Source organism: Suillus subalutaceus (genome assembly GCF_016647625.1).
Source record: "Suillus subalutaceus strain FC151 chromosome Unknown DFJ58scaffold_44, whole genome shotgun sequence".
In the NCBI taxonomy this organism is placed as follows: Eukaryota; Fungi; Basidiomycota; class Agaricomycetes; order Boletales; family Suillaceae; genus Suillus; species Suillus subalutaceus.
In genome coordinates this window covers 159,214-184,934 of record NW_024540293.1, presented here as the reverse complement: position 1 = coordinate 184,934, position 25,721 = coordinate 159,214, and the positions used below count along the sequence as shown (strand labels likewise).

The 25,721-nt window shown below is 47.3% G+C and overlaps 8 protein-coding genes and 1 non-coding gene across 9 annotated transcripts; 8 read left to right on the top strand and 1 right to left on the bottom strand.

The window, feature by feature from the left end:
• The first annotated feature begins 277 nt into the window (after positions 1-277).
• On the top strand, positions 278-1,494 carry DFJ58DRAFT_784835 (kinase-like domain-containing protein). The gene is made up of 7 exons (XM_041389999.1): positions 278-425; positions 474-594; positions 649-705; positions 757-939; positions 998-1,116; positions 1,164-1,385; positions 1,437-1,494. The coding sequence occupies exons 1-5, from the start codon at positions 412-414 to the stop codon at positions 1,034-1,036; spliced, it is 414 nt and encodes a 137-aa protein (XP_041244587.1). The 5' UTR covers positions 278-411; the 3' UTR covers positions 1,037-1,116; positions 1,164-1,385; positions 1,437-1,494.
• DFJ58DRAFT_611323 (kinase-like domain-containing protein) lies at positions 1,078-1,376 on the top strand (the record flags this gene model as incomplete). Its single annotated transcript, XM_041380889.1, has 2 exons — positions 1,078-1,116; positions 1,164-1,376. Coding segments are annotated over 2 exons (252 nt in total), but the record flags the coding sequence as incomplete, so codon positions are not given.
• On the top strand, positions 1,320-2,892 carry DFJ58DRAFT_784833 (P-loop containing nucleoside triphosphate hydrolase protein). Its single transcript, XM_041389998.1, has 5 exons — positions 1,320-1,385; positions 1,437-1,639; positions 1,697-2,000; positions 2,062-2,174; positions 2,209-2,892. Exons 1-5 carry the CDS (start codon positions 1,377-1,379, stop codon positions 2,426-2,428), a joined length of 849 nt encoding a protein of 282 aa, XP_041244586.1. The 5' UTR covers positions 1,320-1,376; the 3' UTR covers positions 2,429-2,892.
• A 1,109-nt stretch (positions 2,893-4,001) lies between these two features.
• Positions 4,002-5,378, top strand: DFJ58DRAFT_913694 (P-loop containing nucleoside triphosphate hydrolase protein; the record flags this gene model as incomplete). Its single annotated transcript, XM_041395337.1, has 4 exons — positions 4,002-4,961; positions 5,026-5,053; positions 5,195-5,271; positions 5,298-5,378. The coding sequence occupies exons 1-4, from the start codon at positions 4,176-4,178 to the stop codon at positions 5,376-5,378; spliced, it is 972 nt and encodes a 323-aa protein (XP_041244585.1). The 5' UTR covers positions 4,002-4,175.
• A 321-nt stretch (positions 5,379-5,699) lies between these two features.
• Positions 5,700-8,453, bottom strand: DFJ58DRAFT_784828 (nucleoporin protein Ndc1-Nup). The gene is made up of 7 exons (XM_041389997.1): positions 8,001-8,453; positions 7,772-7,952; positions 7,528-7,669; positions 7,176-7,478; positions 6,398-7,127; positions 6,085-6,347; positions 5,700-6,039 (listed from the first exon to the last, which is right to left on the bottom strand). Exons 1-6 carry the CDS (start codon positions 8,314-8,316, stop codon positions 6,085-6,087), a joined length of 1,935 nt encoding a protein of 644 aa, XP_041244584.1. The 5' UTR covers positions 8,317-8,453; the 3' UTR covers positions 5,700-6,039.
• Positions 8,454-8,551: 98 nt separating this feature from the next.
• DFJ58DRAFT_745299 (uncharacterized protein) lies at positions 8,552-9,532 on the top strand (the record flags this gene model as incomplete). The annotated part of the gene is made up of 5 exons (XM_041387381.1): positions 8,552-9,051; positions 9,099-9,173; positions 9,221-9,295; positions 9,343-9,417; positions 9,465-9,532. The coding sequence occupies exons 1-5, from the start codon at positions 8,952-8,954 to the stop codon at positions 9,530-9,532; spliced, it is 393 nt and encodes a 130-aa protein (XP_041244583.1). The 5' UTR covers positions 8,552-8,951.
• Positions 9,533-13,466: 3,934 nt separating this feature from the next.
• Positions 13,467-15,188, top strand: DFJ58DRAFT_784822 (uncharacterized protein). Its single transcript, XM_041389996.1, has 6 exons — positions 13,467-13,618; positions 13,708-14,108; positions 14,159-14,303; positions 14,362-14,432; positions 14,491-14,663; positions 14,725-15,188. The coding sequence occupies exons 2-6, from the start codon at positions 13,840-13,842 to the stop codon at positions 14,970-14,972; spliced, it is 906 nt and encodes a 301-aa protein (XP_041244582.1). The 5' UTR covers positions 13,467-13,618; positions 13,708-13,839; the 3' UTR covers positions 14,973-15,188.
• A 28-nt stretch (positions 15,189-15,216) lies between these two features.
• DFJ58DRAFT_t86 lies at positions 15,217-15,297 on the top strand. Its single transcript has one exon. It is a non-coding gene; the product is annotated as a tRNA-Arg (tRNA).
• A 4,091-nt stretch (positions 15,298-19,388) lies between these two features.
• DFJ58DRAFT_879597 (uncharacterized protein) lies at positions 19,389-21,936 on the top strand. Its single transcript, XM_041394508.1, has 9 exons — positions 19,389-19,766; positions 20,065-20,150; positions 20,197-20,340; positions 20,393-20,434; positions 20,486-21,018; positions 21,073-21,129; positions 21,173-21,237; positions 21,293-21,620; positions 21,676-21,936. Exons 1-9 carry the CDS (start codon positions 19,410-19,412, stop codon positions 21,801-21,803), a joined length of 1,740 nt encoding a protein of 579 aa, XP_041244581.1. The 5' UTR covers positions 19,389-19,409; the 3' UTR covers positions 21,804-21,936.
• Positions 21,937-25,721: the final 3,785 nt, after the last annotated feature.

Below are 25,721 nucleotides of genomic sequence, written 5' to 3'. Positions count from 1 at the left end.
ACTGCGAAGCATGACGCAGGAGTGGTCAGCCACCACTTGCAGTTTATTATGTCCTCCAAGTCATCGACGGGATATCGGTATATTCTGAGCTTTAGTTTAGGCGCATTACTGTTGGAGTGTGTTGGAGTTAGTGCCGCTAACACCTGAGACACGGCCAAATCACCTGGTTTCTAGAACATAGAGAGCCGATCTATTTCGGAATGCCAACAGGTCACAGCATCACTAACACTCAAAAGCACTGCAGGTGTCATGCTTTCGGTTCTAGACCTTTTGGTGCTGACGTGATCGGTTCCTCGCACCTCAATCAAGGCCACCGTCACGCTAGATAGGCGCCTTGCATATGTATCAACTTAAAAACCAGCCTGCTTCACTTCCCAGATCCTGCCTCCCGCCCGCAAATTAGCCCTACCCATGATGGCTGAACAGTGAGTAGTCTCCCACAATGTCCCTCGACCTTTTATCATATTTTGCAGCGATATACCTAGCGACTTTACATCTCGAATTTCCGCATTGAAGCTCGAGGATCCATGCGAATCTGGTTCATTTGGCGCTGTTTACCGGTGCACCATCAATACCAGCGAAGGCACAAAAGAGGTTTGTTGGATTAACTTGTCTGAGTGCATCAATCATCAATCTGATATTCATCAGGTCGCAGTCAAGGTGTTGAACGTTAATCCTGGGAGAGCGGTGGAGAAATATGACAAGGTCAGTCATCTAACCAGAGTTTGCCAGCTCGAATCACACATCGCTGTGTAGGCAATGCGTCGTGAACTCAAGGTGTGGCTTAGACTGTCGAAACACCCAACTATCGTGCCGCTACTTGGCATCGCACACGTCGGGTTTCAATTGCCGGTTCTCGTTTCGCAATGGATGCCCTATGGAACATTGTATATACACCTCGAGCAAGCCACACTCACCGCGTCGAATAAAGTTGAATTGGTGAGTCTCTTGTTCACCAATCACATTCCCTAAGCATTGATCGATTTTATGCTACAAGGTCAGGGGCGTTGCTGATGGCCTCAGATATCGTCCGTAGATCGCTATCTTATTGTTATTTTTGTTCTTGACGTCTACCCAGTTCACTCGGAGAATGTCGTTCACGGAGACCTTCATCCCGTATGTACGGTCGTCTCTCCGTCGATGTTGCACTCATTCGTAATCAGGGAAATGTACTCATAGATGGCTCGGGGAATCCACGTCTCACAGATTTCGGTCTCGCAACTGTCGTAGGGGACGTAGAATCGCAGCTGAATACAACAACCGCAAATCGCAGCTTCAATCCTCAATGGCGTGCGCCTGAGGTCATTGGAGTCGACCCGGAGGCTGAACTTGTACGACCGAATTTCAAGAGTGATGTATATTCTTTTGGTGGCGTTATGTTCTTTGTGCGATCCCTTTGTTTTTCTGTAGTTCTATCCTAAGCTTTCTCTTCTCAGATCGTCTCGGGGGATATACCATGGAAAGAGAAGAAAAACTCAACTCATATCATCATTGCGCTGTCGAATAAAGTTGTACATGCGCGTCCCGACGACATTCTTGACGATCACTGGAACTTGATTCAAAAATACTGGTCTTGGAACCCAGTTGATCGCCCGGAGGCAACGGAAGTCATTGGATGCCTTGCAACGAAAATCACCAGGCATGTAGTCTTTATATGAAGTTCCGTATTTGTTTTAATATTAACAAGTGAGGACAGGCATAAAACTATCGTAGTATTTGGGGAGACGGGAGCAGGAAAAAGCTCACTCATCAACCTCATGGCGGGCGAAGAAATAGCGAACACATCTCCTGACATGCAACGCTGTACGATGCTGTGGAAAGAGTATCCCATTGACTTCAATGGCGAGTCTTATACTGTCTTCGACACCATCGGACTCGAGGAACCGCAGCCGGGAGTCAAAGAGTACCTCGAGTCTGTCGAGAACGCCTATCGTCTCGTCAGGGAATTGAATAGACGAGGCGGCATCGATCTACTTCTATTCTGCATTCGCGCCGGACGAGTCACTGCTACAACTCAGAGCAACTACCGGCTCTTTCACGAGTTCCTTTGCGAGAATGAAGGTCCCAATTGTCCTTGCGATCACGAACCTGGAAAGGGAGGTGAGGATGGAGGACTGGTGGGTGAGAAACCACAGCACCTTCGAAAAATACCAGATTCAGGTCGCCGGTCATGCGTGCATCACCGCCGCCAATAGATTGGACGGACAGATACAGAGTCCTTTATGAAGAATCGCGCACCATCATCCGCGATCTTGTGAAGAAATTCACTGCTGACGAGCAGAAGCAAACATGGATGGGAGGGGACAATCTGTTCGTGTCGTTGATGTGCAACCTGAAGGGGTTACTTGCAAGTAGTCCGCGTGTGAGAGAGATGGATCTTGTCCCTCATCTCATGAAGCGCTCTGGCGCACCTCCAAACATAGCTTGATCACTTTAACCCCTTTCTATTCCTTATGCTCACCCGATTGCACGTATTTGTGTTGTGCATATGAGTTGACACTACATACTTGGAAGGCTGTCATGATAGACAGCCTACACTAACGGACGATCAGACAATAGATAATGTGGATGGATTCGGCGGTACGGTAAGAGATAAGATATGAGCAGTCTGGTCTACATATACTGCATCATGCAAACACAGACCGGGGACTCTTGTTCTGCTAACAATAAAAATAACACACTGTATAAGAGGTTTCTTTGACGTAGTTTCCCATGACATAGAAACCTGGGTCTCTTAGAGCCTTTACAGGCACCGAGAAGGGCTGCCTGAGGTGTTGGGGAGGATAGGCTCGGTCCGAGGTTAGAGGGCATAGGGTTAGGAGTGGCAGGGGTCTCGGGGTTCTCGGAGGGTACTTAGACAACGCGAAGCATGCGGCATGTACATCATCCCATCCCAACCATTTGCTTTTGCGAGTTCGCTGGTTGCTGAGTGTCACCGATTCACCGTCATTCAGAATATACTTGAGATTGCAGTTGCACGATCTGACTTCCTCTCTGAGCGCATTACGTTGCCTGGCAAAGGTGGGGCAGCCTAGCAGAAAATGGTGGACGGTCTCCTCGTGTGCGTTACACTTCTTGCATTTGGCTAACGGGATCTTTGATATGTGATGCAAGTGTTTATTGAGCTCGATGTGACCTGTGCGCAGCTGGAAGATCAGGGAGCTGTGCTGTCTAGAGAGGGAGGAGATCTTGTTCATGAATTTGTCGGACGGGCCGGTCTGACCTATGGTCCTGAGCTTCACGAAGAAAGAATGCATACCTGTTGTATCCTACAGCCTAAAGAATTGACCACTGATCGTCCCATCATACGGAGCATGTGTAGTAGTACACCCGTGGGCGTCGGGAGATGTCTTCGCTGCATCATGGCCCATGATAAGGATTATGAGTGAGCTTTTTCCCGCACCGCTCTCTTCCTAGAGAACCGCGTTACGCGGTTGACCTTGATATCCCTACAGACATCAACGTCAATCGCATTCATTGACCGATCTCGTAGGTCACGAACCTGCTGTGAATATGTACTCCTTTTGTCTACTGTACTTGTGGAGCCGTGGCTATCAGACATCTTCACTAGTAGACTCAATCAGTCTTGCAAAAAGAGGTGAGCACAAGCTTACTTCACTTGCGAATCAGTAAGTCTATTAGAGAGATGGATCACGGCTGCTAGGTATGTAAGTAGTTGGTCTTGTGGCAAGCGCCTTCGGCCAGAACCAACGTGTTGCACCCTGTACCACGGCGATGAGGGCGGAAATGCGGAATCATCCGATAAAAAAACACATGAGGGCTTCGACTATAAAAACGTGGCGAGCATTGGAATAGCCGGATTTCATTTCGGAATCGTGTGCCCATCCAGACCCTGGCATTCGCTACAGTTTCATTGCTAGTATTGAGTGTCGCCGTCGGCTCACCAAAAGATTGAGCAAGAAAGCTGGCTACCAGAATTCGGGCGGCTCCCCTGATGAGCGTTTAAAAAGGATTATGTAAAAATTATGAAAACGCACCAGGGGGGCGTGGTTCCACCACCTTTCGCATCATATATAGCAGTTACAAATACTAGGATCATTCTGCGACAATTGTCATCGAACGGCACAGCGCGGAATCACCACAGTACACAGGTGCGAGTAGCGCTATATCCAACTTGAAGGGTCGAATATCACTGACCGCAAGTCTAACATAAGATGACGCCCGGGATGACTCCGACTCGGAACATCATTCTCTTTGGAGAAACGGGAGCGGGAAAAAGCTCCATCATCAACTTGATGGCCGGCCAGCAGATTGCACACATATCACCTGACTCTTACCGCTGCACTATGGATTGGACGGAGTATCCAATAACCTTCGAAGATGGGACTCGATACAATATGTTTGATACGATCGGCCTCGAGGAGCCCCGTCTACAAACCGCAGATTACCTTACTGCAATTTCTAACGCATATGGCCTCATCAACACGTTGAAAGAACGTGCCAGAGGTGTTGACCTCTTGCTCTTCTGTATACGGGGAGGTAGAGTCACGTCAACCATGCAGAGCAACTACAGGTTGTTCTTCGAATTTCTCTGCGAGGAAAAAGTCCCGCTCGTGCTAGTCGTTACGAACCTCGAAAGAGAGTCAAGGATGGAAGACTGGTATACGCGGAATGTGGGCCACTTGGAGGAGCATAACATCAGGTCCGCGGGACACGCATGCATAACTGCGGCGAATCTTCTCGACGGGAGACATAGAGACAAGTATGAAGAGTCGCGTGGAATACTTCGTAGAGTGGTTGAGGCTCATTGCAATGCATCCATGGAAGGGTGGACCGGTGGAGAAGGATGGTTTTCTCCGTTCGTTAGCCTGAGCAAGCTAGTGGAATTTGTCGTCAGACGTCCCAAAAAGACGGATGCTATAGGTTACGCCATCATGATATTCGTTATGGTCCTCTATTTCATGATTTTTGTCTACAGCGCTCAAGCTTGCAAGTTTGAAGTAATTGCTTAGCTACTTCACTGGCTATCATGATGTTCTACATACTATACTAACATATTCAAAGTCAAATCCGTTGAAAAATGGTGGAGATCGTGTGTTCAGCGTGACAGCTGCTGCTCCGTGACTCACGGGAGCGGTTGGCTCAGGCTGGCCGCTGCACAGGCTGGTCTGAGAGAATATCAAGAAGGAATCCTGATGATAAGTTGATGCGATCACCAACATCGAATCTGCAGTCAATTTTTTAGCCGTCGAGGCTCACGTCATTACCATCATCAGGCCACTGTCCCTCGCTGGTCTCGTCATCCGAGCCGTTCATTGCGATATCTCTTTTCATAGGTGGTCGGGCAGGTGGTGGAACGACCGTTGGGTTCTCAGGTTGTTCACCAGGGATGGTCGTATGCATATCGCGCCATTTGACCGAAGGAGCCGTTTTTGACGCCGCTGACTGAATTAGATGTACGTCCTGTTTCCTTCACGTTTGCGATGGAAGATTCCCGGCAAGAGTCACTGGAAACCTGTGGGATCTCGACCGAATCAAGTTGTGCAGGAATATCCCAGTCAGAATAGAAAACATCTGGGTGTCGCATAATTAAGTTGCGTTTGGACCGCCATACATACACGTTCTCTCCTGCCGTCACGCATCTCAGGCAAAAAAGCACCATCGACGATTCTTGTCCACGGTCCGTCGATAGCTTCTTTCTCGCATATCTTATTTGGCGGAGTGTATTTTTGTCAGTGTGAAGCAAATGGCGAACAGTATTATTGGTTGCGTATGATTGCAATAGATATTAGTCTGACGTTCTGAAGCTCGAAGGTTAAATACAGTGAGGACTGCTTGCCCTCAGTTACTGAAGTGTCAATAACGCTGCCACTACGAGATGCATGATACAGGAGCAGTCTCAGGACGCCTGAAATTCGGAGGACCCGGGCGGTTCATCATCCACGACTGTAACTCGCCGAAACACTAAGTATAGTCAACGAATGATTGTAGCTTCCGTGCAGTCCGAGGGGGAAACTTGAAAGCAACTAGCTTATCGCCGAACGTCCGCGAGATGTTTGCTACCCCCGGTTTTTAGCGCTGTGAAATTTGAATTGTTAATTTTTTTCCGGGCGAGACATAAAGTCACAAACCATCTGAGACAACGACCAGTACGTCACCGGCTCTGGCAACTTCTAAACGCATCATCTCTTTTTCTTCCAGTATTTTTGTGTCGCCTTGAGAGAGTTCATCCGGTGTCGGTGGTGTGTATTTCGCGTTCACCTCAATCTGATACTCCTCTATTGCAGATAAAAACGAGACAAAGGCTTCGAGGATGCGTGGTATGTCCCTTTGAACCACGCCATACCTATCTTCGCTCAGGGAAGCACAAACGAAGCGCGATAGCGCTGTAGCTGGAGTTCAATAGCTGCATATAAAGTATGAAATTTAACTGCACCTTCAATGATGAGTGCATCGAGTTCCCTATTTGGCAAGCAAACTTCAACGACCTTATTCAAGCGCTCTCGATAAAACCATTCATTCCATGTTATTGCCGACTCCTTCAACCAAGCTGGACAACGGCCCACAAAGAGATCTCTACTGTGTGATTCCACCTGTGCAATGAAGCTGGATATGATGCTCGATGTGGGTTTAGCCAGGACAGCATTGGCTGCTGGGGCAGCTACAGATGACGGCGCCACAGACCGGAAGAGCTCCGGAATGTGCATTTGACTGGCCCGTTCCTCCATTTCGCCTGCCACTGCCGTGGCAGCCTTTGAGAGCTCCGAATCTGACGAAACTGAATCCAGCATACTGGCAAGGGGAGATTGTCGCGGAGCCTTGAAGATAGCCTTTCGAATCAGAGGGGTCGATGGTGGATCCTTGGGTTTGGGTATTGCCGGCGCTACAGCGACAGGAGGAGTGATCGGTGCACCGCGTCGCAAGAATGTTTGATAATCCTGTCCAAGACGCAGGAGCGATTGACGGGCCAAGACATTCCACAAGGTCGGACTATATTTTTGGTCACCAAATAGGGCTGTTCTACGGGTGCTTCCAGCCGAGGATTCGTCCGAAGCCAGCTCTGCTAACTCAGAGTATGCAAAGTGTGCGAACACCGTGTCCTGAGTTGTAATCCCAGAGACCACTGTCACATTAGGATCCGCAGTAAGGGCGCCAACTTTGATCGGCTGAAAAAGACCTTAGAATGCAGAATTGCCGTTGCAAAGGATAATTACCTGGGGAACATACGCGTCAAATAACGACTCCGCGAACTCCCAACTCATCACAGTCACTAGGCCCATCATAAATGATCGAACCAAAAGCGACCAGTGTAATACAGGTAGAGTTAGTGTCCATGTACCCTTTGCAAAATGTGCAACAAACGGTCGGACAATACTGCTCACTACCGGAAGCTTCAAGAGCAGTGGAAGGGCAAGCATCCGCGATAGACCAAAAACGACGCTATACACCATCAATGAAAATGAGGTGAAAAGAGCCATCTTTAAAAGTAGCTTCAGAAGATTGCTCGGGGAATATGGCTATGGGTGGATCGTCAAACATGGTCCAGGAAGGAAGGAAAACACTCACAAGTTCCGATGAGTTGAAAGATTTCGTCCATCTGAACACAAAACGGTCTAACATGATGTTTCGAAGTAAGAAACTAGCGGCTAGCGACAACTGGGCAAGGACGAGGAAGAGCAGTCGACCATTAAGATAGTACGGATGTTTCCTGGTAAAAAATCTCAGCCCCCGAAATTCAACACTCGGAATGAAATTGTGCATCATGCAACCTTCTTCCGGGCAAATACAATAAGATTGCTGAATCACATACCTGGACTTTACGAAGATATTCAAATGAAGGTTTTCACGTTCTTCCGATGTAAACGAGCTCATATAGAGCGTGATAAGCATCAATGTACATGACATGTACACTGCTAAGCACCGTCGTGTGCTTGGCTTTGCAATAGCATTCGTGAGCATCTTGGCTGGTGAAGTCGCAGGAGTGGCGGCAGCTATGCAACAGATATAAGACAGCATCCACATGAGGTGAAGTAACTCACAGGTGAGGTAAATCTTTCTCATGGCCATCACAGGCAACACACCAACGAACCACTTAAGGCATGCCATCGTCCAAGTTCCCGGCGAAAGCAACCTGGCGAAAGCACTTGTCTCATCCTCTCCTCCCAAAAGAATGCCGACAACCAGGGTGAATGCAACGGAGAACGCGAATATATTGTGGATGAGTCGCTGTCGAAGAGCAGACCTAACAAGGGGTTCATAAGTTTGAGAAGCAGATGGCACAGTCGGGGACAAGCGTGCAGTCAGTGTGGATGTTATTGCTCGCGTTCGCATAGTTTCTCCCATCCCTGCAGACATCGTACCCTTGAACTATTCCAACTCTGAGTATCTGTCGCCACAGTAGAAGGATGGGCGACAGTAAAAGTTCTTGGTGAAACTTTGAAAGAGACAAGTGAAGTTGGCGTTGAGTTGACGTTTGAATTTGAAGTGCTCACCCAAAAACGGCGGCGCAATTGAAGTAGGGTTAGGGTCCCACTGGACAGGATTTTGATTCACCGACAAGTGATGCATTACGTCACTCCTTAGTACCGCTCCTGCATCACTCTCTACTAATACTTAGCCTGCAATAGAATGACACTATAGCCTGTTTACGGTTAGAGGAGGGCTAGTGGGGGGATAGGAAGCTTCGGACTCGTGGCGGCATCAGGATCCTAAACCCACTCACCGAGGGACCCTTTCAGCGGTTTTCGAATTCGATTGATGCTGTATGCAACACACTCTAACATTATGTACCGTCGATGCTTCTAGTTCGAAGAAAAGGTTCTTTCGATTATTTTCGGGTCGCCAAAGATCCCAAACTATAACCGTGGTCGTCATGAATATGAATCATGTCCTATTCGGACCGCAGATAAAAATCAACACATTAATCTTGACGGGTATAAAAACAACCTCTATTGCTCATTCGTTCTTTACTCCAACCATTTAGCCCTACCATGCAGCTCACTCTCTTGGCATCCCTCGCTGTTCTCTCCAGCGCTGCTTTCGCTGCCCCTCCTGCGGTCCGTGATGGGTCTTTGGTTGGCGTTGACGTTGGTATGACATCTCCTTCCGCTCACAGTTCGGAGCTGAATGTTATCCAGAGGTCGACAACGTCTTGAACAATGCTACGGTCAATGTTCTCACCAAGCGGGATGGTTTGGTTGACGTTGACGTTGGTATGACATCTCCTTCCGCTCACAGTCCGCAGCTGAATGTTTTCCAGATGTCGAAGACGTTTTGAATGATCTTACGGCTAATGTTCTCACCAAGCGGGATGATTTGGTTGACGTTGACGTTGGTATGGCATCTCCCTCCGCTCACAATTTGCAGCTGAATGTTTTCCAGATGTCGAAGATGTTTTGAATGATCTTACAGCCAATGTTCTCACCAAGTGGGATGATTTGGTTGACGTTGACGTTGGTATGGCATCTCCCTCCGCTCACAATTTGCAGCTGAATGTTTTCCAGATGTCGAAGATGTTTTGAATGATCTTACGGCCAATGTTCTCACCAAGCGAGATGGTGTTGACGTTTAACCCCTGCAAGTATCATTCACATGATTTTTGGCTGTCTTTAACGCAATCCCACAGATCCTGACAATGTGCTTTCCTAGCCAATCTGTGTGCACCACATTATTCGTCCTCTGGTCCTGGATATCTATGTTTGCTTTATAGTATACCTATTACGAAGTAAACTTTCCTTGGTGTCTTCCACCGTCAACCTTACGGACTTCTTGTCACTAATTAGCCAGTATTCACTCATTGCGCAGGTCATGCATTATGCATTGGTATCATTATCTGCGGCTCTCATGAGCGGGACATTCAACTGTATGTCCAATTTGTGTGGTGGGCGCGAGCGTAAAATTTACCTCCTGACTGGAAAAGTCGAAAGGAGATTAAACAATATATAACAATGGATCTAAAATGCGTGATTGGCGTTGTAATATGACTCTTCTTTATTGTGGAGCCTCATCGGATATAATACTATTATCACGGGAATGTTCTGCGCGAAGGTGCCCAAATTGACACGATGTCTCATATCCGACTTCTTTTGGTGATGCGACGAAGTGGTTATCAATGAACGATGCTAAAGCGCTGTGCGGCTAAATGGACGGCGCCCCATCCACTTTATAGCCGCTGTTGTGACGCGCAATATAAGATTTACATACATGATAGTAATCAGGGATCTACAGAAAGATCGCAAGAAAAGGGCCATGCAAACAACAGGTAGAAGACTAGGGAAGAAACTCCAAGGTCGACAGCGCGAGTTTTGGCGAGAAAGTAATAACAGCGATGTTTCAGACATACTAGTAAATCAAGAGTAGCAATACAGGGCATGACGAATGTTACAGGAGACGAATTCCAAGGCAGTCGCGCCGTACAGTGGGACCACAGTGGACAAGAATTCTCTAAACACGACTCGGTCATGAACATGCGGCCGAAATATGTTGCATAGTCCTTATCTACGGAAAGATTTACATAACTAATTCTTGTTAGCATTCCAGCTGAGAATATTATGTATGATTGAGAAACGAGGTTGATATCATGTACATAACTTCCAGAAGGCGAATATAGTAGTACTCACCGGCACTGATATTCGCCAGAGTGCCGCCGCCAACCCGTGATCGGACTCGTTTATCTTTATGGGTCACTACATAGTCACTCGCTGCAGTTGTCATGCAGTCGACAATAATTTGAATAAGTAAAAATACTCTACCTTTTTGAGGCCATGAGCTATCGTTTCAGAGCAAGAGTCTCGTGAGCGGTTGTAATATTAGAAGACAATTGATACAACGTACCGGCGAATGCAGAACTGGCATGATGGCCATCTGCTCATCTGAAGTACAAATCGGTAACACAACAACACGTTGACCGACATCAAACCAAACCCCTGGTTACTTTCTAATGGAGTTGCGAGGGTGAGTGCGAGCCCACCAAACGCCACTAAAAAGACAAGTCAGAGGAATATTGCATGTTAAGGAGTGGAATTTCAAAAGGAGCGACTTTGATACCTGCGACGATAAAAATGGAGAGAGGACTAAGAACATTATTCGGTTCGACGAGAGATTTAAGCATGATCTGTACCTGGCTGGATTGGAAAGCACGATGTTCTATGGAAAAAATCCCGAGACTCTAGTTGTCCCAGGTCGTTCCGTATCTGATACTGTTTCTAATGGCCAAATTCCGACGCCAGTTAATTATCTTCAGCCAAGTTCAAGTTGGCAGAAAAATACTTACTAGTAGACAACTTGGTCCCCGTCTGTGTTGTACTGAACGCCAATTCAAAGGTGTGAAGTCAGACTCACAGTTGAACATTAGAAGTTGAGCGTAATTTCGAGCAGTTCATTCAAGTTGTAGTAGACGGTGCCGTCACTGACGCAAAGTGTATGTGTTAGAGCCATCTCGGCCGATGAACAAGAGCGCCGTAGACTATGGACAGAAATTGTGCCAGGTAGTCTAAAATGTGTTCGCTGCAAAAGGCCGGTAAACACTGGTAGGCAACTCAATCATTCTAACGCGTCCTACCGTTCACCACCAGGACCGTAGATGGATTTCCATGGTTCTTTGATGCTCCACGCCTCCTTGAGAAATTCAATAGTGCAGGATTTTGTCGGTCAACTTTATCCGACCGGCTTTTTAAAACCGCAAAGTTTGCCCTCGGTCTTTCAATACAACAAGGTAGGGCGCACTGATAGAAGGTCAAGGACACGAACACACTACCAAAATGCTAAAGACTCACGACCAGACAGCCCGTTTAGTGGTGATACTCATAACATTGAGATAATCAATTCGATCACAACGCACATGAGAGAGCTCTCCTTTCTTCACGGTATAGTTATACGAGGCATCGAAAACATGGTCTACGAACTTCGAGACACCTTCTGGCTGTCCTGTGGCGACGGTTCTGACGAGGATACATTGATTAACGGACTATCAAATACGATATACTCACATTATGAGAAACCAAATTTGTTCTTTATCCTCCTTCGGAGTCAATGTTTCGTCCATAATCATTTCTGCGTAGTTCTTCTCATTCATGATGAAAGGTATCCGCTCATCCCAAGTTGCAAATGGAGCTCCGGAAACAGATTTTGACTTGGTTAAGACCAATTCATCTATGAGTCAAAGTCAAGGAAGGTGTGTTCCGATAGAAAAAAGAGTTGTCATTCGGCAGGACCGCGCCAAGCGACACCCGATCAGATGAACCTCTGAGGAACAGAATTCAAAGCGTGCTCTGATCGGAAAGAACTGTTGTCGGCAGGTTTCGAACTTGCACAGTCCTAGAGAAACATATTGACTCTGTTGTGGTATCCACTTGGCTAGGACCAGTTGAATTGACTTCCAAGGGAACCATCCATGAGTCGATGTCAAGGTAAGTTCCAATAGAAAAAACCTTTTGCTCGGCAGGTTTCGAACCTTGTCCAAGATCCAGGGAAACAGATTCGACTCTGATAATCAGTTGGCTAAGACCAGCGGAGATGAACTCCGAGGGACTCTCGATAAGTGAATCTTCAAGGTGTGTCCCGAAAGGGAAAAAGCGTTGTTGGCAGGTTCGACAGATTTTGATTCTTTGTGGTAAGCCACCTGGCTAAGACAAGTTAAGATGGACCTCCAATGAAACTATCCATGAGTGAATCTTCAAAGCATGTTGCGGTAGAAAAGCACTAGCACAGTCCAAACTCTATTGTGACAACCAATCGTGACCAGCCTATAGGTCCAGCCGTTCAGGCTGTTGATACATCGTCATGGGTGGGTATGATGTTTGAAATAGAATGATTTTGATCGTCCTATTTAACGTTTAGTACTCCTGCGCGATGTGCTGTTGTATTGACGGTAGGTCGTCTTGCAGTGCTGGTGGTAACAGTGTGTTTCGAGGTGTCGAACGACTTGAACCAAACAAAGGGCGTCGGGCATCGCAGTGGTCCCACTGGCACACATTTACATACCTCAGGCTAAAGAAACAAATGGTAGCTTGAAAGTAAATAGTATGGGTCTGGGAAAGGTTTGGGGGGTAAGAAACTTTCGTTGTGCTAGGACAGAGGAACGGAGAGACGGACCGTGACGTCAGACTTTCGGTTTCTAAATTCTTGGCCATCTTACCGAATTTCAAACACCCTCGCCTGGCAAATCACGAATCAACAAGTCTGACTGTGTCAAAAATCTCACCATCTCAAATTGACACATAGTATGTCTAGACCGGTTTAATCAATAGCATTACAGCACAAATTTCATTACATAAAAATGTAAAATATTACTGGTAACTGGGAATAATATGATACCAATTATTATACCTGGCTAGATAAACTGAGGTCCTCGGGTGTCAGAGCCGCCAGACAACAGTCACTGTGTGCTTGGCGGGCATGTCAAATGTTCTAAACTCACTGAACACGGACCGGAGCTAGTCAAGACCTCCCGAGGCATGATAGCTGCAAGAGTATTTATCCCACCAATAAGGCCGCAATATTTACTGGTGAGTCGCTTCTTTTTGTACATGACCAAATTTTCACAGGATTGTTGCGCACGTTCGTTTGACACGAACAACGTGCACAGTCAAAAAAGTCAGCACTTGTACGCGAGCACTCTGAAGTACTGTCGCTGTCAGTTAAAGCTGTTCATGGCACTGTGCGTCCATTCACGTTCGTCTGGCAGACTCTGGGGTGATGACCCGAGTCAGTCCTCCATCCTTCTATTGACCTAAATGGGGTTTTCAGGTTGCGAAGTTTGAAAATTCGATGCTTGGCACATGGGTAAACGTGCCATAAACTTCCATTGGCTCCTTAAAATTACAACCTCGATGGGCGGGAGATAAGTTGGTTCCTTCCTCGCCCCTTCACGTCCGCGCCATGTTTGACGTGTCCATCGAGGATGAGATACCCCCTGCGTTCTTGTACTCATTTCTAGCACTGATAGTGGCCTATCATATCTTCGCACCTCTGTGTTCCACCGTGAAACAACGATCATGGATATTGACCACAATCAGTAGCGCCGCGATGTCTCTGTCAAGTTTACCTCTTTTCCTTCACTACGTTGGTTCTCGTGGAGATTTAAGAGGGATAAGATCAACGCTTTGGACGGAGAGTGCCAGTCGGTTCTTTCAAGCATATCTTGTCGCGTAGGTTCAAGTTTTTCGCTCCTGAAACGTGCGCTGATATGATGTATTAGAGATCTATTGATGGGCATGATTTACTACCGTAGCAAGGTTAACTTGCTAACAGGCTGGTTTCATCACACGATATACATTTTCATTGTCGGGTATTCCTGTCATATGGGCTGGAGTCATCTGTTTATACTGTGTGCTGTGCTGGAGGTGAAACTCCAATTTCATGATTCACGTTTGCACATATTGAGAGCACTAACTGACACAGGTACCTACCTTCGTTCTGGCCATTGCGAGCCTCAACCCTCGCTTCCGCTCGGATGTGATTTTCGCATTGTCGTTTTTTTGCGACTCGTATCGTTCTTCATATATTTCTATGTGCATCGATGGTTGCCAGCCGGCACAGTGTCACGAATGATTCGTTTGGCCCAGGCGTCATCATGGCCTGCATCTTCCCTCTTCACGCATTCTGGTTTTACGGGTGCCTGAAAGGGTTCGTCAAGCGCGCCAAGCCCGTAAAGCCTCAGCCCGTCAAGCAAGGTACTGTTACGACATCTCCAAGTCCGTCAGGTCAGTCGCACTGCTTGTACTCCAAATGCTATCACTGAGCCCCAGGGCTGCGCTTATTTAGGGTTTACTTCCTTACGTGCAAGGTCTTGGACGCTGCCGCGCCGCCGTGGCTCACTTAGGCAGGCTGTTCGTGCTTGGGACAGGTTTGAGCTCCGAAACGCAGCCGGACGTTTCGGGGATGTGCAGCGCCGTCTGAGGGCTTCATTGCCTGTGGCGCGCGAACGGGTATATGCTTATGTTGGATTAGAGTGGCCCCCAAGTGGAGAGCCGCAACGGACTGGTGCTGTGGAGACTGAATCCTCTTTATGATTAAAGACAATTTACAAGGTGTAGTTTCTATTCATCCTTTATACCTCGATAATTCATGCGGGATAGCTTTATACTATGCAACTCTATACCCATACCCCTGTAGTATTAGTGTACCATGACACTAACGAGCTTTATGACCTCTATGCATTTATCCGTTATGCTCATGCTGTACAATGCCTATAGATTTCTGTTTTATGTAGTCGATGGGACTTCAGAAAGCATTTGTGAGTCTCCGTTGTGGTATGGCCGCCTGGCGAAATGGCATCGCGTCTGACTACGATGACACGCGATCAGGAGATTGCAGGTTCGACCCCTGCGGTGGTCATTTTTGGCGCTTGTTTCTTTTTTTGGATCAGCGAAAACGTCAAAGGCTTCCTAAATTGTACCAAAAATGCTAGAGTCAGTACCTCTGAGGCACCTATATTAAGGCTACGGTGCATGAATCTGCGGCCCGCCAGCCTTTTTATCTTTTTCGAAGACTTACTGGTCAGATAGTGTATCTAGTAGTCACTGAAACTTTATATTCCAGAATTGTTAGTAATTTGTTAAGTTTCACTGTCAAGATTACTGGCAGTATGCTAGCATGCTGATTCTGAGATAAGCCCTGGTGGTTAGTGTTTGTTCTACGGGAGCGTTCGAAGGTGTGTCAGGGTGCCATGTCAGAGTGCATTTGTTATATTCAGGGGTGTCTATATTATGTAATCCCGTAGCGTGAATTGTGCCTTGCTTACCACAAGTAAATAGAAACGGCAAGACGAAAGAGATGAAATCTGGTCTACAGCTAGTTTTTCTTCATTCGGCTACCATTAGGGACTCCGGGAGTCACTGGGTGAGAGTTGGTCTTATATACTTTAAATTAAACAGTAATCCACTGTCACTTGCGTCAGTGAAACTTCGAGCACGTCTCACAACACAGCAGCGCATTCCAAAAAAATCGTGATTGAGCATCGCTTCTGGTACATGTACAATGAAATCTTGAGAGCATCAGAGCATGTGTTGTGGGATGGTGAATGAATCACCGTCACTTGAGTCAGTCCCAAAAATGGTATTACTCGATGATAAGAGCTCATCGTACGTGATATACTTGAGGGGCTACACAAAACTTAAGCTTAAGCTTCACAATCGGTGAGTTATCAAATCTAAGTACGTTATAGATTAGCTAAATGAGGCTGGTGCGTACAATCTTGTGCGTTGCGTGCTAACAAATATCACGCGTCCGCGTCAAGCTTCACCGGCATTGAATTGGCACATCGGGAATGCTATGGTCTTTACCGACAACACATGTTAGATCATCAGATGTCGATGAGGGTAATCTTCATTGGTATATGAAGTCCGAGTGCGCCACAAAAATCATTCGAAGGTGCTATGTACAGAAAAGTGAAATTTCAGCTACAAGTTGCAACATCGTAACTTTTCCTGCTGGCAGATTTGAGACATTATACCAGCCATACATAGCTCCATATGCCATGAAAACATATCAGCAAGAATTGCGTCTAAATAATGTGATTTGGTGATGTTATTGCGCATTGACGCAAGTGATGGTGGCGGTTCTAAGCTTCAGCGCTTCAGCCACGGATCCTCCATCGATACTTTTGTACTCGCTTGCAGCTTTCCCACACCTCGGCGTTGTTCTATTACACTCGCTGAGGTGAGTATCTTGTAGCTTCACGTACTCATTCTTGCATCTAACTTGTTGTACCTAGCTATTTCTAGGTACTAATATTAGCGTTGTTCTATTACACTCGCTGAGCTATTTCTAGGCTCTTTAGTAGGCAAAGCAATCTGCCGTCCGAACTCATGACCCACTCGTGGAAAGATTCAGCTGATGGGATATATTTATTCGCGGGCTCGAGATCTTGAGCCCAGAGCCTTTAGCCCCTATGAGCAAATAAGGAATACGGCCGGATTGTTCTTTCGAAACAATCTCGGACTTCTAGGTATCCATGTAGGTAGCGACATCCAAAGTACGTAGGATTGGCTGTCTTCGCAAACACTTTTGGGCCTCCTTTCCGTTTGCAATCGTCCCTCATCCCTTCCCGGATTTCCTGGCATTGCCTACTACTTACTACTCTCGCTTCGCTGTATCACTCGTGTCGGCCTTCATTGGGCTCCTTCTTGTTAGCGCTGCGGCACATCGTTTGATTCCTCAGATACTGGCCCTCGTGTTTTCTGATGTTGGACGTCGGAGATTCGCAGCCTTTCTCGTGCTGGGTAAGTTATGATGAGTCGACTTGACAGGCATGCGAATGAATGCATGGGGAGCATGGCGCCTGGCCGCTCCAGTTATGTGAGCTGCTACAACGAAACATTTCCATCAGAAGCTCCAAGACTCCGTGTCATTGTGTTCTTGAAAGCTGACAAAGGCACGCAGGAACGTGTCAGAACCCATGTTTGCGGTTCCGAGTCGGACAATTGACGGCGTGCCTCGGGTAGCGCCTCCCACCAACAAACCGAAGTTGGTATAGTGTGCATGTCCACAAACATCAAGTTAATCATGCCCGATTACAAACTTGACATCTCTTCACACTCAATCGGCCAATCCTGCCCTCTCCCCAAGGCAGCAGAAGCGGGCTCGCGGCGAATGCGAATTTACGACGGATGAATGTCAGTGAAAATGCAGAACTCCTACAAGTCTCGAGCTTGGCGTTCCGGGATCACTTGGGGACCACCTTAGGTTTCCGTAAGCCTTGTAGATGAACGAGGTCCATGGATAAATCATGACTGGCTGACTGATCAGCGCTGAAAAGATTTCTACTTGACAGCGCCTGGTGCTATCAACATTTCTTTGACATCGAAGACTGTTTTGCATTAAATGACGAAAGCGTTACTTAGTGCACGAATCGCGATTCAACGCATATCTGCGCTGTATAACTGTTCTGTGCATTAGGGGGTCAGCTGAGGTGTCGCATCATTCCGGTGTGCTCACATATTTCCTGCATTATTGACAGATCGGTGTTGATAATAAGGCCATGTTTTCGTTCTGCCATGGAATGTACGTCGACCCTTGAACCTGAGATTGACACATCAAGAAATGGTTCTGAGATAAACGAACATGTCAATGGCGTCATATTCAGGGTTATGGGGAAATTCTTGACTTGGTTTTGATAAACCAATGGCAATAATTAGCACATTGTTCGGAAAAGTACCCATTTTCCCTGCTCTTCAGAATGGATTGCACCATGAGTCTCGTGTCGTCACCACTAGTAGTTACCCCCATGGCACACCTTTCCACCGAGACGAAGACGTGCATTAGGTCCTGCGCACGAAACAAGATATATTGCCGTAAGTCCCTGCCCTGAAAATGTTTAACATGGAGTGGAGACATGTCACTGTGCAGTGCGGGATATTTAAAACACATCGACTTACAGATGCCAATCTCGCCTGTTTCGGAGAAACTATCAAAAGAACGATTGTCTCTAGTTTTGATGTGACAAGGCGAGCGTCGGTGCCGAAAGTGTTAACCTTATAATATTATGCAGGCGAATATGTCCGTTAGTTACGATGCACTGGACCGGAACTTCTTGTCATTATAGTGGCGGCTGTCATGAATGTACTTTATCAGATAACCGTTGGCATCAGATCACACGACCTCGAAGGCGTGACTACGACTTGATCTGCCGTAACCGATGCGACGGCGGAGCAAGTCAGAAAAGGTTTCCATCGACTCACGAGTTAACCCCGGCGAGGTGCTGGCATGCCATGCACGTAGACACAACCAGCCCAGAGATCTGGTACAGGGGGATTGGGCATTGAAGTAGAACTTTGAATATGCCTAATCCAAACCGTAATGCCGCCGATGAGAGCCGATGAGCCGATCTAAAGCCGCCCTCGCAGGTTCGGACCACTAGTAATATCCATAAATACTTGTTCTTTTTCTCCAAGAAATCCAGATAGCAAGTAATCTTAAATTCTGCCACGAACGCTGAGTTATGAGCATGTGAACGCGTGCGAATTCGAAAATTGTTCTGCCCATCCAGTACTATGATTCTGTCCAGATCTTTGGTACAGTGGCGCGAGTGGCTCTATCATGATAGTGGATATAATGTTCCGGATATCAATCAGCCTCCTCCTGCGAGGGATAGCTTACTTACGACAAGATGCATTAACTATGCAGAACAACGAGCAGATCGCCGTCTAGAGGTCGCCAAGAGGTCGTGTGTGCAATTCAAGAGTTTCGCGGAGTACCAATTATGGCGTTTTTATTCGAATAGAAACCTGCAACGTATACTGACACACACGACCAACCTCCAAAGTACACATGATAATATATATTTCTTTCGTCCGAGGCGGCACTCTCTATTTGATGTTTGAAATACTTATTTTTTCCAGGCACTTCTGTATACATACTACTTGTGGAGGTCCACTATAAAGGGAGCCATGCTTCGATTGATCTAACAACTCCTTGGTGTGAGTTTACTTGGGTCCTCATCTTCATTCATGGCTGTCTCCGACAAGTCTCTGCGAAGCACCCGAAATCATTTGTACCCGATCCAGGCGTGGTATTGCATTGGACTTTTCATTTTTATCATTGCCACCTTCCAGTGGATTTCTTTCCTTCATTCCAAGTTCGTCAGGAGGCGTCAAACGTCCAACGCCTCTGACCCAGAACAAGCTTCTGTACACCATCGTCACGCTTTTTCTTGGCGTCGCATTCCATTGGGACTTGTCAATGCATACCGTGTCATCTCATTTCGCTGGACACTCGAATTTGGCAAGTCATACACCCTCAACATGGCTGAAGTTTTTGTGACTATGGCATACATCATTTTTCTTTTGTATGGGCATTTATCAACAGTAAGTTCCCTGGCGATGTCACTCGCATATTCTGAGAAAGCTTCTAGCAACCGACCTCGAGGGATACACATTGGACATTGCATACTGGTGCAACCGCTCGGGCATGCTGGCGGCGAGCCAGTTCCCATTAATCACTGCACTTGGAACTAAAAACAACATAGTATCCTGTACGGCTTGTGTGCTCGCATCTTGACCTGCTTTGCTGACTGCCTACAGTAATCACCGGTATCAGCTATGACAAGGCAAATATGTTCACAATATTCTTCGTTGCTGTGTTGTGACATGATTTTTCTTCAAGCTCAACTACGTCCATCGCATGATGGCTAGAGTCGTTTTCATCTTGCTCTTGGTTCATGCAGGCAGTGAGGTTGTCCGAAATGCACCGTACGTGCAGTATGCGTAAAGGATGCAATGCACTCACATGACACAGATTCCAACCATACTTCGCGCAGCAGTGGCTCGTATGTGGCTTAACTTCTATGGTCGCATTTACCATTTTATGTATCGTCTCGTTGCGCCCCATCCGAGCGCAAACATATGAACTTTTCTTCTACGTTCATTTCGCTATGGCTTTGTGAGCTCATTCCTATTCTATTGCTTCTGTGGTACTCACGAAGTTCTTTTAGGATTTTCCTCATCGGTGCTTACGTCCACACACAAAATTTCGCGTGAGTTTCATCAAATACACAACTCAAATGTTTCACACTGATGATCACCAGAGTCGCCTTCTGGATCTACCCCTGTTTCGCGATCTGGGGATTGGACCGCCTCATTCGCTTCCTTCGTCTAGTTGTGTTTAACCACTCATACTTTGGATTCAGGTCAGGGTCTACGATGGATGCGACCGCTGAAGTCCTATCAGATGATTTTGTTCGGTTGCGTTTCCACCGCCCATCTCATTTCCACTGGACGCCTGGGCAAACTGCCTATCTTATCATGCCGTCCGTCTCACGCTTACCATTCGAGGCTCACCCTTTCACCATTGCGAGCTTTAATTCGACCCTTTTTGATGTGCCCAAGGAACAGAAACCAACAAGCGAAAAACACGCTGAGATTGGCCTCGCAGAAGGGAATCTTGGTTCTAGTGTCCCATTCTGGAAAGAGCTCGTATTTTTCATAAATGTGAGGGAGGGATTCACTGCCCGATTGAAAGACGCTGCCTTGAAAGGTGATAAAATCAAAGTCTTTGTCGATGGGCCATACGGGCCCTCTCCTAACCTGGCTTCATATGACACATCCGTGCTCGTTGCCGGTTAGTCGCCGAACCTTCCACATGTCAACATTGCTCATGCATGTCCCACTTCAGGTGGATCCGGAGTCTCATATGCGCTACCGGTCTTGTTGGATATAATAGAGTATGTTGGTTGGATTGCGCGATTCTGTGTATTTAACCTGGATATTTTCAGGCGTGTCCGCACCAGTGAAAGCAGGTGCCGTCGTGTTGTTTTCATCTGGTCAATTCGGAGTTTTGGTAAGAATTGTTAATCCGAGGTTTGTGGCAAGGTTAATTCATTTATTCTTCCCAGATCATATTCACTGGATCAACGATGTTCTTATCCGAGCTCTCCGGCTTGCACCTCCTTCTTTATCCGTCTCAATCCACATTCACGTTACCCGCCGTAGCAACAACTACTGAGACTTCACTGCAATCGTTTGGTCAAAATGATGACGCCACACCTGTGCGCAACGATTCCCGCTCTGAGACGGTGGAGTTGCAGGATGGAAAAGACATGGAAATGAGCAATAACTCCCTTTTCGCTATAGAGTCGGTCAAGCTTGCACATGGAAGGCCCGACCTCCGGACTATCCTCAGGGATGAAGTGAAAGTGGCGACAGGCAGGATGTCCGTCAGCGGTCAGTTTTCGCCTCCATACACTGCAGATTATGGTGACACTTACTTTGTTTTTAGTGTGTGGTTCACAGAGCATAGCTCGATCTGTCCGTGGTGCGCTTCGATTCCCAGTATCTAGCCCTCTCAGTGTAGCCAACGGTGGGCCGAGTGTGACTCTACACATCGAGTCGTTTGGTTACGCTTGAAAGAGGGTTTCAACGTCTACATTGAAACCGTGACAGATCCCAGACGTTATTGATATTTACGAAATCGTTGTCTGCCCATGTACTTCATTATTATGGCGGATCCCGGAAAAGGGATACATAGACGAAATTTGACGCTAGCTGCAGTTGATTGTGATTGACTTTTTCTGTATTGAAATTTTACCCTTCTGTCGTTCTCATGAATTATTTCTGTGCCGAATTCTAGACTGTAGTAGATTAACATGAAGTTAACATACTATCGGTCCAGAGTCCAGTCACTCCAGCATCTTGCCAACATGCGATAATCCCCTTAATTAGGTTTCGTAAACAGGCGCACAAGAACGCGGACTGTAGGATAAGTGTTTGAATAATCTGTATCGTCCTCTAAGGGTTCGTACTAGTTGAAGGGGCACGGTGCCTCAGGAGATAAAACAATCAAATTTTGGGACTCGTTGAATTGGCCGCCCGGGCCGGTCACACTTCCTACATCAACTCACTTGGCCGCGGCATCTCTTCTGATGGCTCCTTCATTGCATCCGCCTCGCTCGACTATACTGTGCGCTTGTGGAGCGCCAAGTCACACAAGCAGATAGGACACCCACTCAAACACACCATACTGGTTTCCTGGGTCGCAATTTCTCCCAGTGAAGAACTGCTCGTGAGTGGAGAGCTTGGTGGAGATTTTTGGAAGATTCCCATCAAAGTCTCCACTCGCGAGCAAGCTCTGGTCCATTGAAAACACATATTCCGCAGCATTCTGGATGGATTCCTCATACTAAGATATATACTTTGCACACCGCAGTAAGGTGAAGTTGGGCCACAAGCTTTATGCGGAGGCCCTTTCGGACGCAGAAAAGGTGCGGACGATATTGTTTTAACGTTTGTGATGATGTTCGCAGGTCATTGAGCTCAGCCCTTCGTTTTATCTGGGGTACGAATTGAAGCATGCAGCTCTTCATAGAGCACAACACTATGATGGTGCGTTCGAAGTCTTCAAGACAATGCTCTCCAAGTTGGACAATGCACCCAACCCACGAATACGATGTAAGCCCAAACAACTCAAGCGCCGACCTGAAGATGGCTTATGTTTTTTTTGCAGAGCTACGCCAGCAATACATCAGTGCATCTGAAGTAGAAGATGCTGTTCGACGAGCCATTCACGCCCAACTAGAAAACGTTCCACTTCGTCTAGTCAACACCATCACTGGGCATATATGTGATCGAAATGCGCAGATCAACGGCTTCACAGAGAGTACGGAGTATAAAGGGCTTTTGCATTCATCATGGGTGATGCATGCGCCCCTCCGAACGGAGCTCATCAAAGAAGCGGTCATCAAGCGCTTCAGTTGGGTCATGTTGTCCCACAGGTGGGAAAGGATGGAGTCGCTACTGCACGACATTCAAGGCAGGGACATACATGACTTGCATCCGGTCGGAACCATTGTGAAGTTGGAGAGTTCTGCAAAGTCGCTCGCAATGCGGGGTATCGCTGGGCGTGGAGCGATACATGCTGCATCGATCAGTTTAACAACGTCGAGGTACAAGAATCAGTCAATTCCGTGTTTGTCTGGTATTACTATTCAGCGCTCACCATCGTCTACCTATCAGATGTCCTGCCTTCGTCAAAGTCAGGTGCGCTCGCAAACAGCATTTGGAACACGCGAGGATGGGCCGTTCAGGAGTTCCTCGCTCCTATAATTATTCTCTTCTGCCAAGCAAATTGGACTTTGTATCTCGACGATCGCTCACGCAACCACAAGGAGTCTGTCGCTATCACGCAGGAGTTGGAGCGTTCAACTGGTATACATGCGCAGGCGCTCGTCGCCTTCGCTCGGGGACGAGAGATGCTCGAGAGAAACTTCAATGGGCGTTAACGCGTGTCACTACGTTGCAAGAAGACGTCGCGTATTCGCTGTTTGGGATCTTTGGCGTCCACCTTCCTGTAATCTACGGTGAAGAAAGACAGAACGCGCTCGGACGACTCTTGCATGAGATCATAGCTCATTCAGGCGACGTCACAGCTCTGGTCTGGGTGGGACAATCGTCTAATTCAAAATAAGGAGGCACCACGGTCCCTTGACGAGCAGTGGTGAAAATCCCTTGAGGGCAATTTCGGATTGGACGCCAGTTATCCGTCATGCGTTGATGTGGCAAAATAAGTAGTAGGTACCGCAGTCCGCAAGCAGTAGTGAAAAATTCTGGAGGGGGCTTTCGGATTGGACGCCAGTTGTCCGTCGTACGTTAATGTTGAGACATAAGGAAGCACTGCTGTCACTTGGCGAGCACCGAGCGCTAGTATAAGGTTCAGATCTGCAGATATCCAGCTCATCACAAAGCGTCCAATACAAGTTTGTAGGCACCCAGTAGTTTGCTGAGAGTTCATGGTACCCTGTCATCAGTCGGACCTTACTCGCCGGTTCTTTCGAGTTTCTCCAAGCCCTGCACAGACAAAGTCCGAACATCCTCACGTCATTCACAACGAAAAGACCCCAGGCTCTGCTCGACATGTTCGCTTCAGCTTAATGCTGCGATCATTATCGAGCGGTATATAACGGCCTCAAGAAATCCTTGCTCCCCGCATATTTCGAATTCCCTTCCCTTACTATGTCGTCGGTTCGATCTTCCGAGTCTCTTCATCACATTTTCAAAGTCTAAATGTCCTCACTTTTTGCACGCTTGCTCCTCCATGACATCTGTTGTCATTGTCTTCCTCTCATCAGTGTCTTTCCCTCAACTTCGTACCATTCCCAAACCGTTCCCATATGTACCACTCCCATTACTAACATGGTAGTTGGTCTTCGGATGTCGTGTCATTTGTATCCTAGTGTGTAGTAATGAATATATTTTCAGGTGGACTCCTTGAAAACGCGAAGCCTGCTCAGTCGTGGCTGTAAAATGGGTCAGAATGTCTTGTTGTAGGGAGGGGGAGGTAATATGGACAAGCAAAAAGATGCGTTAGTTTAAACCGAACGCAGAACCCTTTGTGAGGCCGGCTCATGGCTGTAAAATGGGTCAGAATGTCTTGTTGTGGGTTGGGCTGATTGAGGTTCGAGTGTAGACTCGTAACCAGTCTGGACTACGTCTTTGAGATGTTAAGTGTTTGTGGCTTCGCCACTCGACTTGTCCGTGGTATTAGTAAGCCAGGCTGGTCACGAGCCTAGTTCGAGTGGCGCCCAATCATGGTTGAAACAACGAGGCTGTATTATATTGTGCATAATCTAAGTACTCACCCACGAAGTGCACCATCAAGAGTACCGAACTGCGAGATGGGAACATGGGTGAGGCGGAGTGGAGTAACTCGGTGTACAGTGATATAAGTGTGTGCAGTATGCTGCGCCGGCCATAGACACGGCTCCGGTACTCCTCTTATGTCTGGGCGAAGGGCATTGGCAGGTGTGCAGGATGGTACTGGTGTGATTCTTTGGGGCGCTGGTTTGCTGCAGTGCATCCTAGTGTCCATTGTCTGCGCCGGGTCGTACCACTAGATTTTGCGTGACGTGGCGGCGCTGTGATAGAGCTCAGCGGCCATTGTTGTTAAAATTGAATGGTGCGAGTGAAGATGCATACATACCTTGACGAGTGACACTTCTCGATGCACGGTAAACATGAGTGGAATCACGATCACGAGTGCCAATGCCCAATGACACATGAACATCAATGCTCTGCACTGCTCGGTCGTCAAAGGCCTCGTCCTCTCACAATGCCACCCAGAAGTGTCAAGTTCACGCCGTCACGGTTAATATTGCGGTGAGCCCGCTCATTGCCGTTCGTGGTAGCTGGACGCGCGCGCGTAATATCTTCAGTATACCGCTTGACAATAATCGCAGCATTAAACTGAAGCGAACATGTCGAGGAGAGCCTGGGGTCTTCTCGTTGTGAATGACGTGAGGATGTTCGGACTTTGTCTGTGCAGGGTTTGGA

Excerpts from the sequence above, each read along its gene's own strand:
- DFJ58DRAFT_784835 (XM_041389999.1), top strand. Across the intron at positions 595-648 it reads CCAGCGAAGGCACAAAAGAG|GTCGCAGTCAAGGTGTTGAA; the intron begins GTTTGTTGGATT and ends GATATTCATCAG. Across the intron at positions 706-756 it reads CGGTGGAGAAATATGACAAG|GCAATGCGTCGTGAACTCAA; the intron begins GTCAGTCATCTA and ends ATCGCTGTGTAG.
- DFJ58DRAFT_784833 (XM_041389998.1), top strand. Across the intron at positions 2,001-2,061 it reads TCTGCATTCGCGCCGGACGA|GTCCCAATTGTCCTTGCGAT; the intron begins GTCACTGCTACA and ends GCGAGAATGAAG. Across the intron at positions 2,175-2,208 it reads ATTCAGGTCGCCGGTCATGC|ATACAGAGTCCTTTATGAAG; the intron begins GTGCATCACCGC and ends TTGGACGGACAG.
- DFJ58DRAFT_784828 (XM_041389997.1), bottom strand. The coding sequence starts at position 8,316 with ATGTCTGCAGGGATGGGAGAAACTATGCGAACGCGAGCAATAACATCC. Across the intron at positions 7,670-7,771 it reads AATATCTTCGTAAAGTCCAG|GAAACATCCGTACTATCTTA; the intron begins GTATGTGATTCA and ends ATTTTTTACCAG. Across the intron at positions 7,479-7,527 it reads CTTTCAACTCATCGGAACTT|CCATATTCCCCGAGCAATCT; the intron begins GTGAGTGTTTTC and ends ATCCACCCATAG.
- DFJ58DRAFT_784822 (XM_041389996.1), top strand. The coding sequence starts at position 13,840 with ATGTTTGACGTGTCCATCGAGGATGAGATACCCCCTGCGTTCTTGTAC. Across the intron at positions 14,304-14,361 it reads TACTGTGTGCTGTGCTGGAG|GTACCTACCTTCGTTCTGGC; the intron begins GTGAAACTCCAA and ends TAACTGACACAG. Across the intron at positions 14,433-14,490 it reads GATGTGATTTTCGCATTGTC|CCGGCACAGTGTCACGAATG; the intron begins GTTTTTTTGCGA and ends GATGGTTGCCAG.
- DFJ58DRAFT_879597 (XM_041394508.1), top strand. The coding sequence starts at position 19,410 with ATGGCTGTCTCCGACAAGTCTCTGCGAAGCACCCGAAATCATTTGTAC. Across the intron at positions 20,151-20,196 it reads GAGGTTGTCCGAAATGCACC|ATTCCAACCATACTTCGCGC; the intron begins GTACGTGCAGTA and ends CACATGACACAG. Across the intron at positions 21,130-21,172 it reads GGATATAATAGAGTATGTTG|GCGTGTCCGCACCAGTGAAA; the intron begins GTTGGATTGCGC and ends GGATATTTTCAG.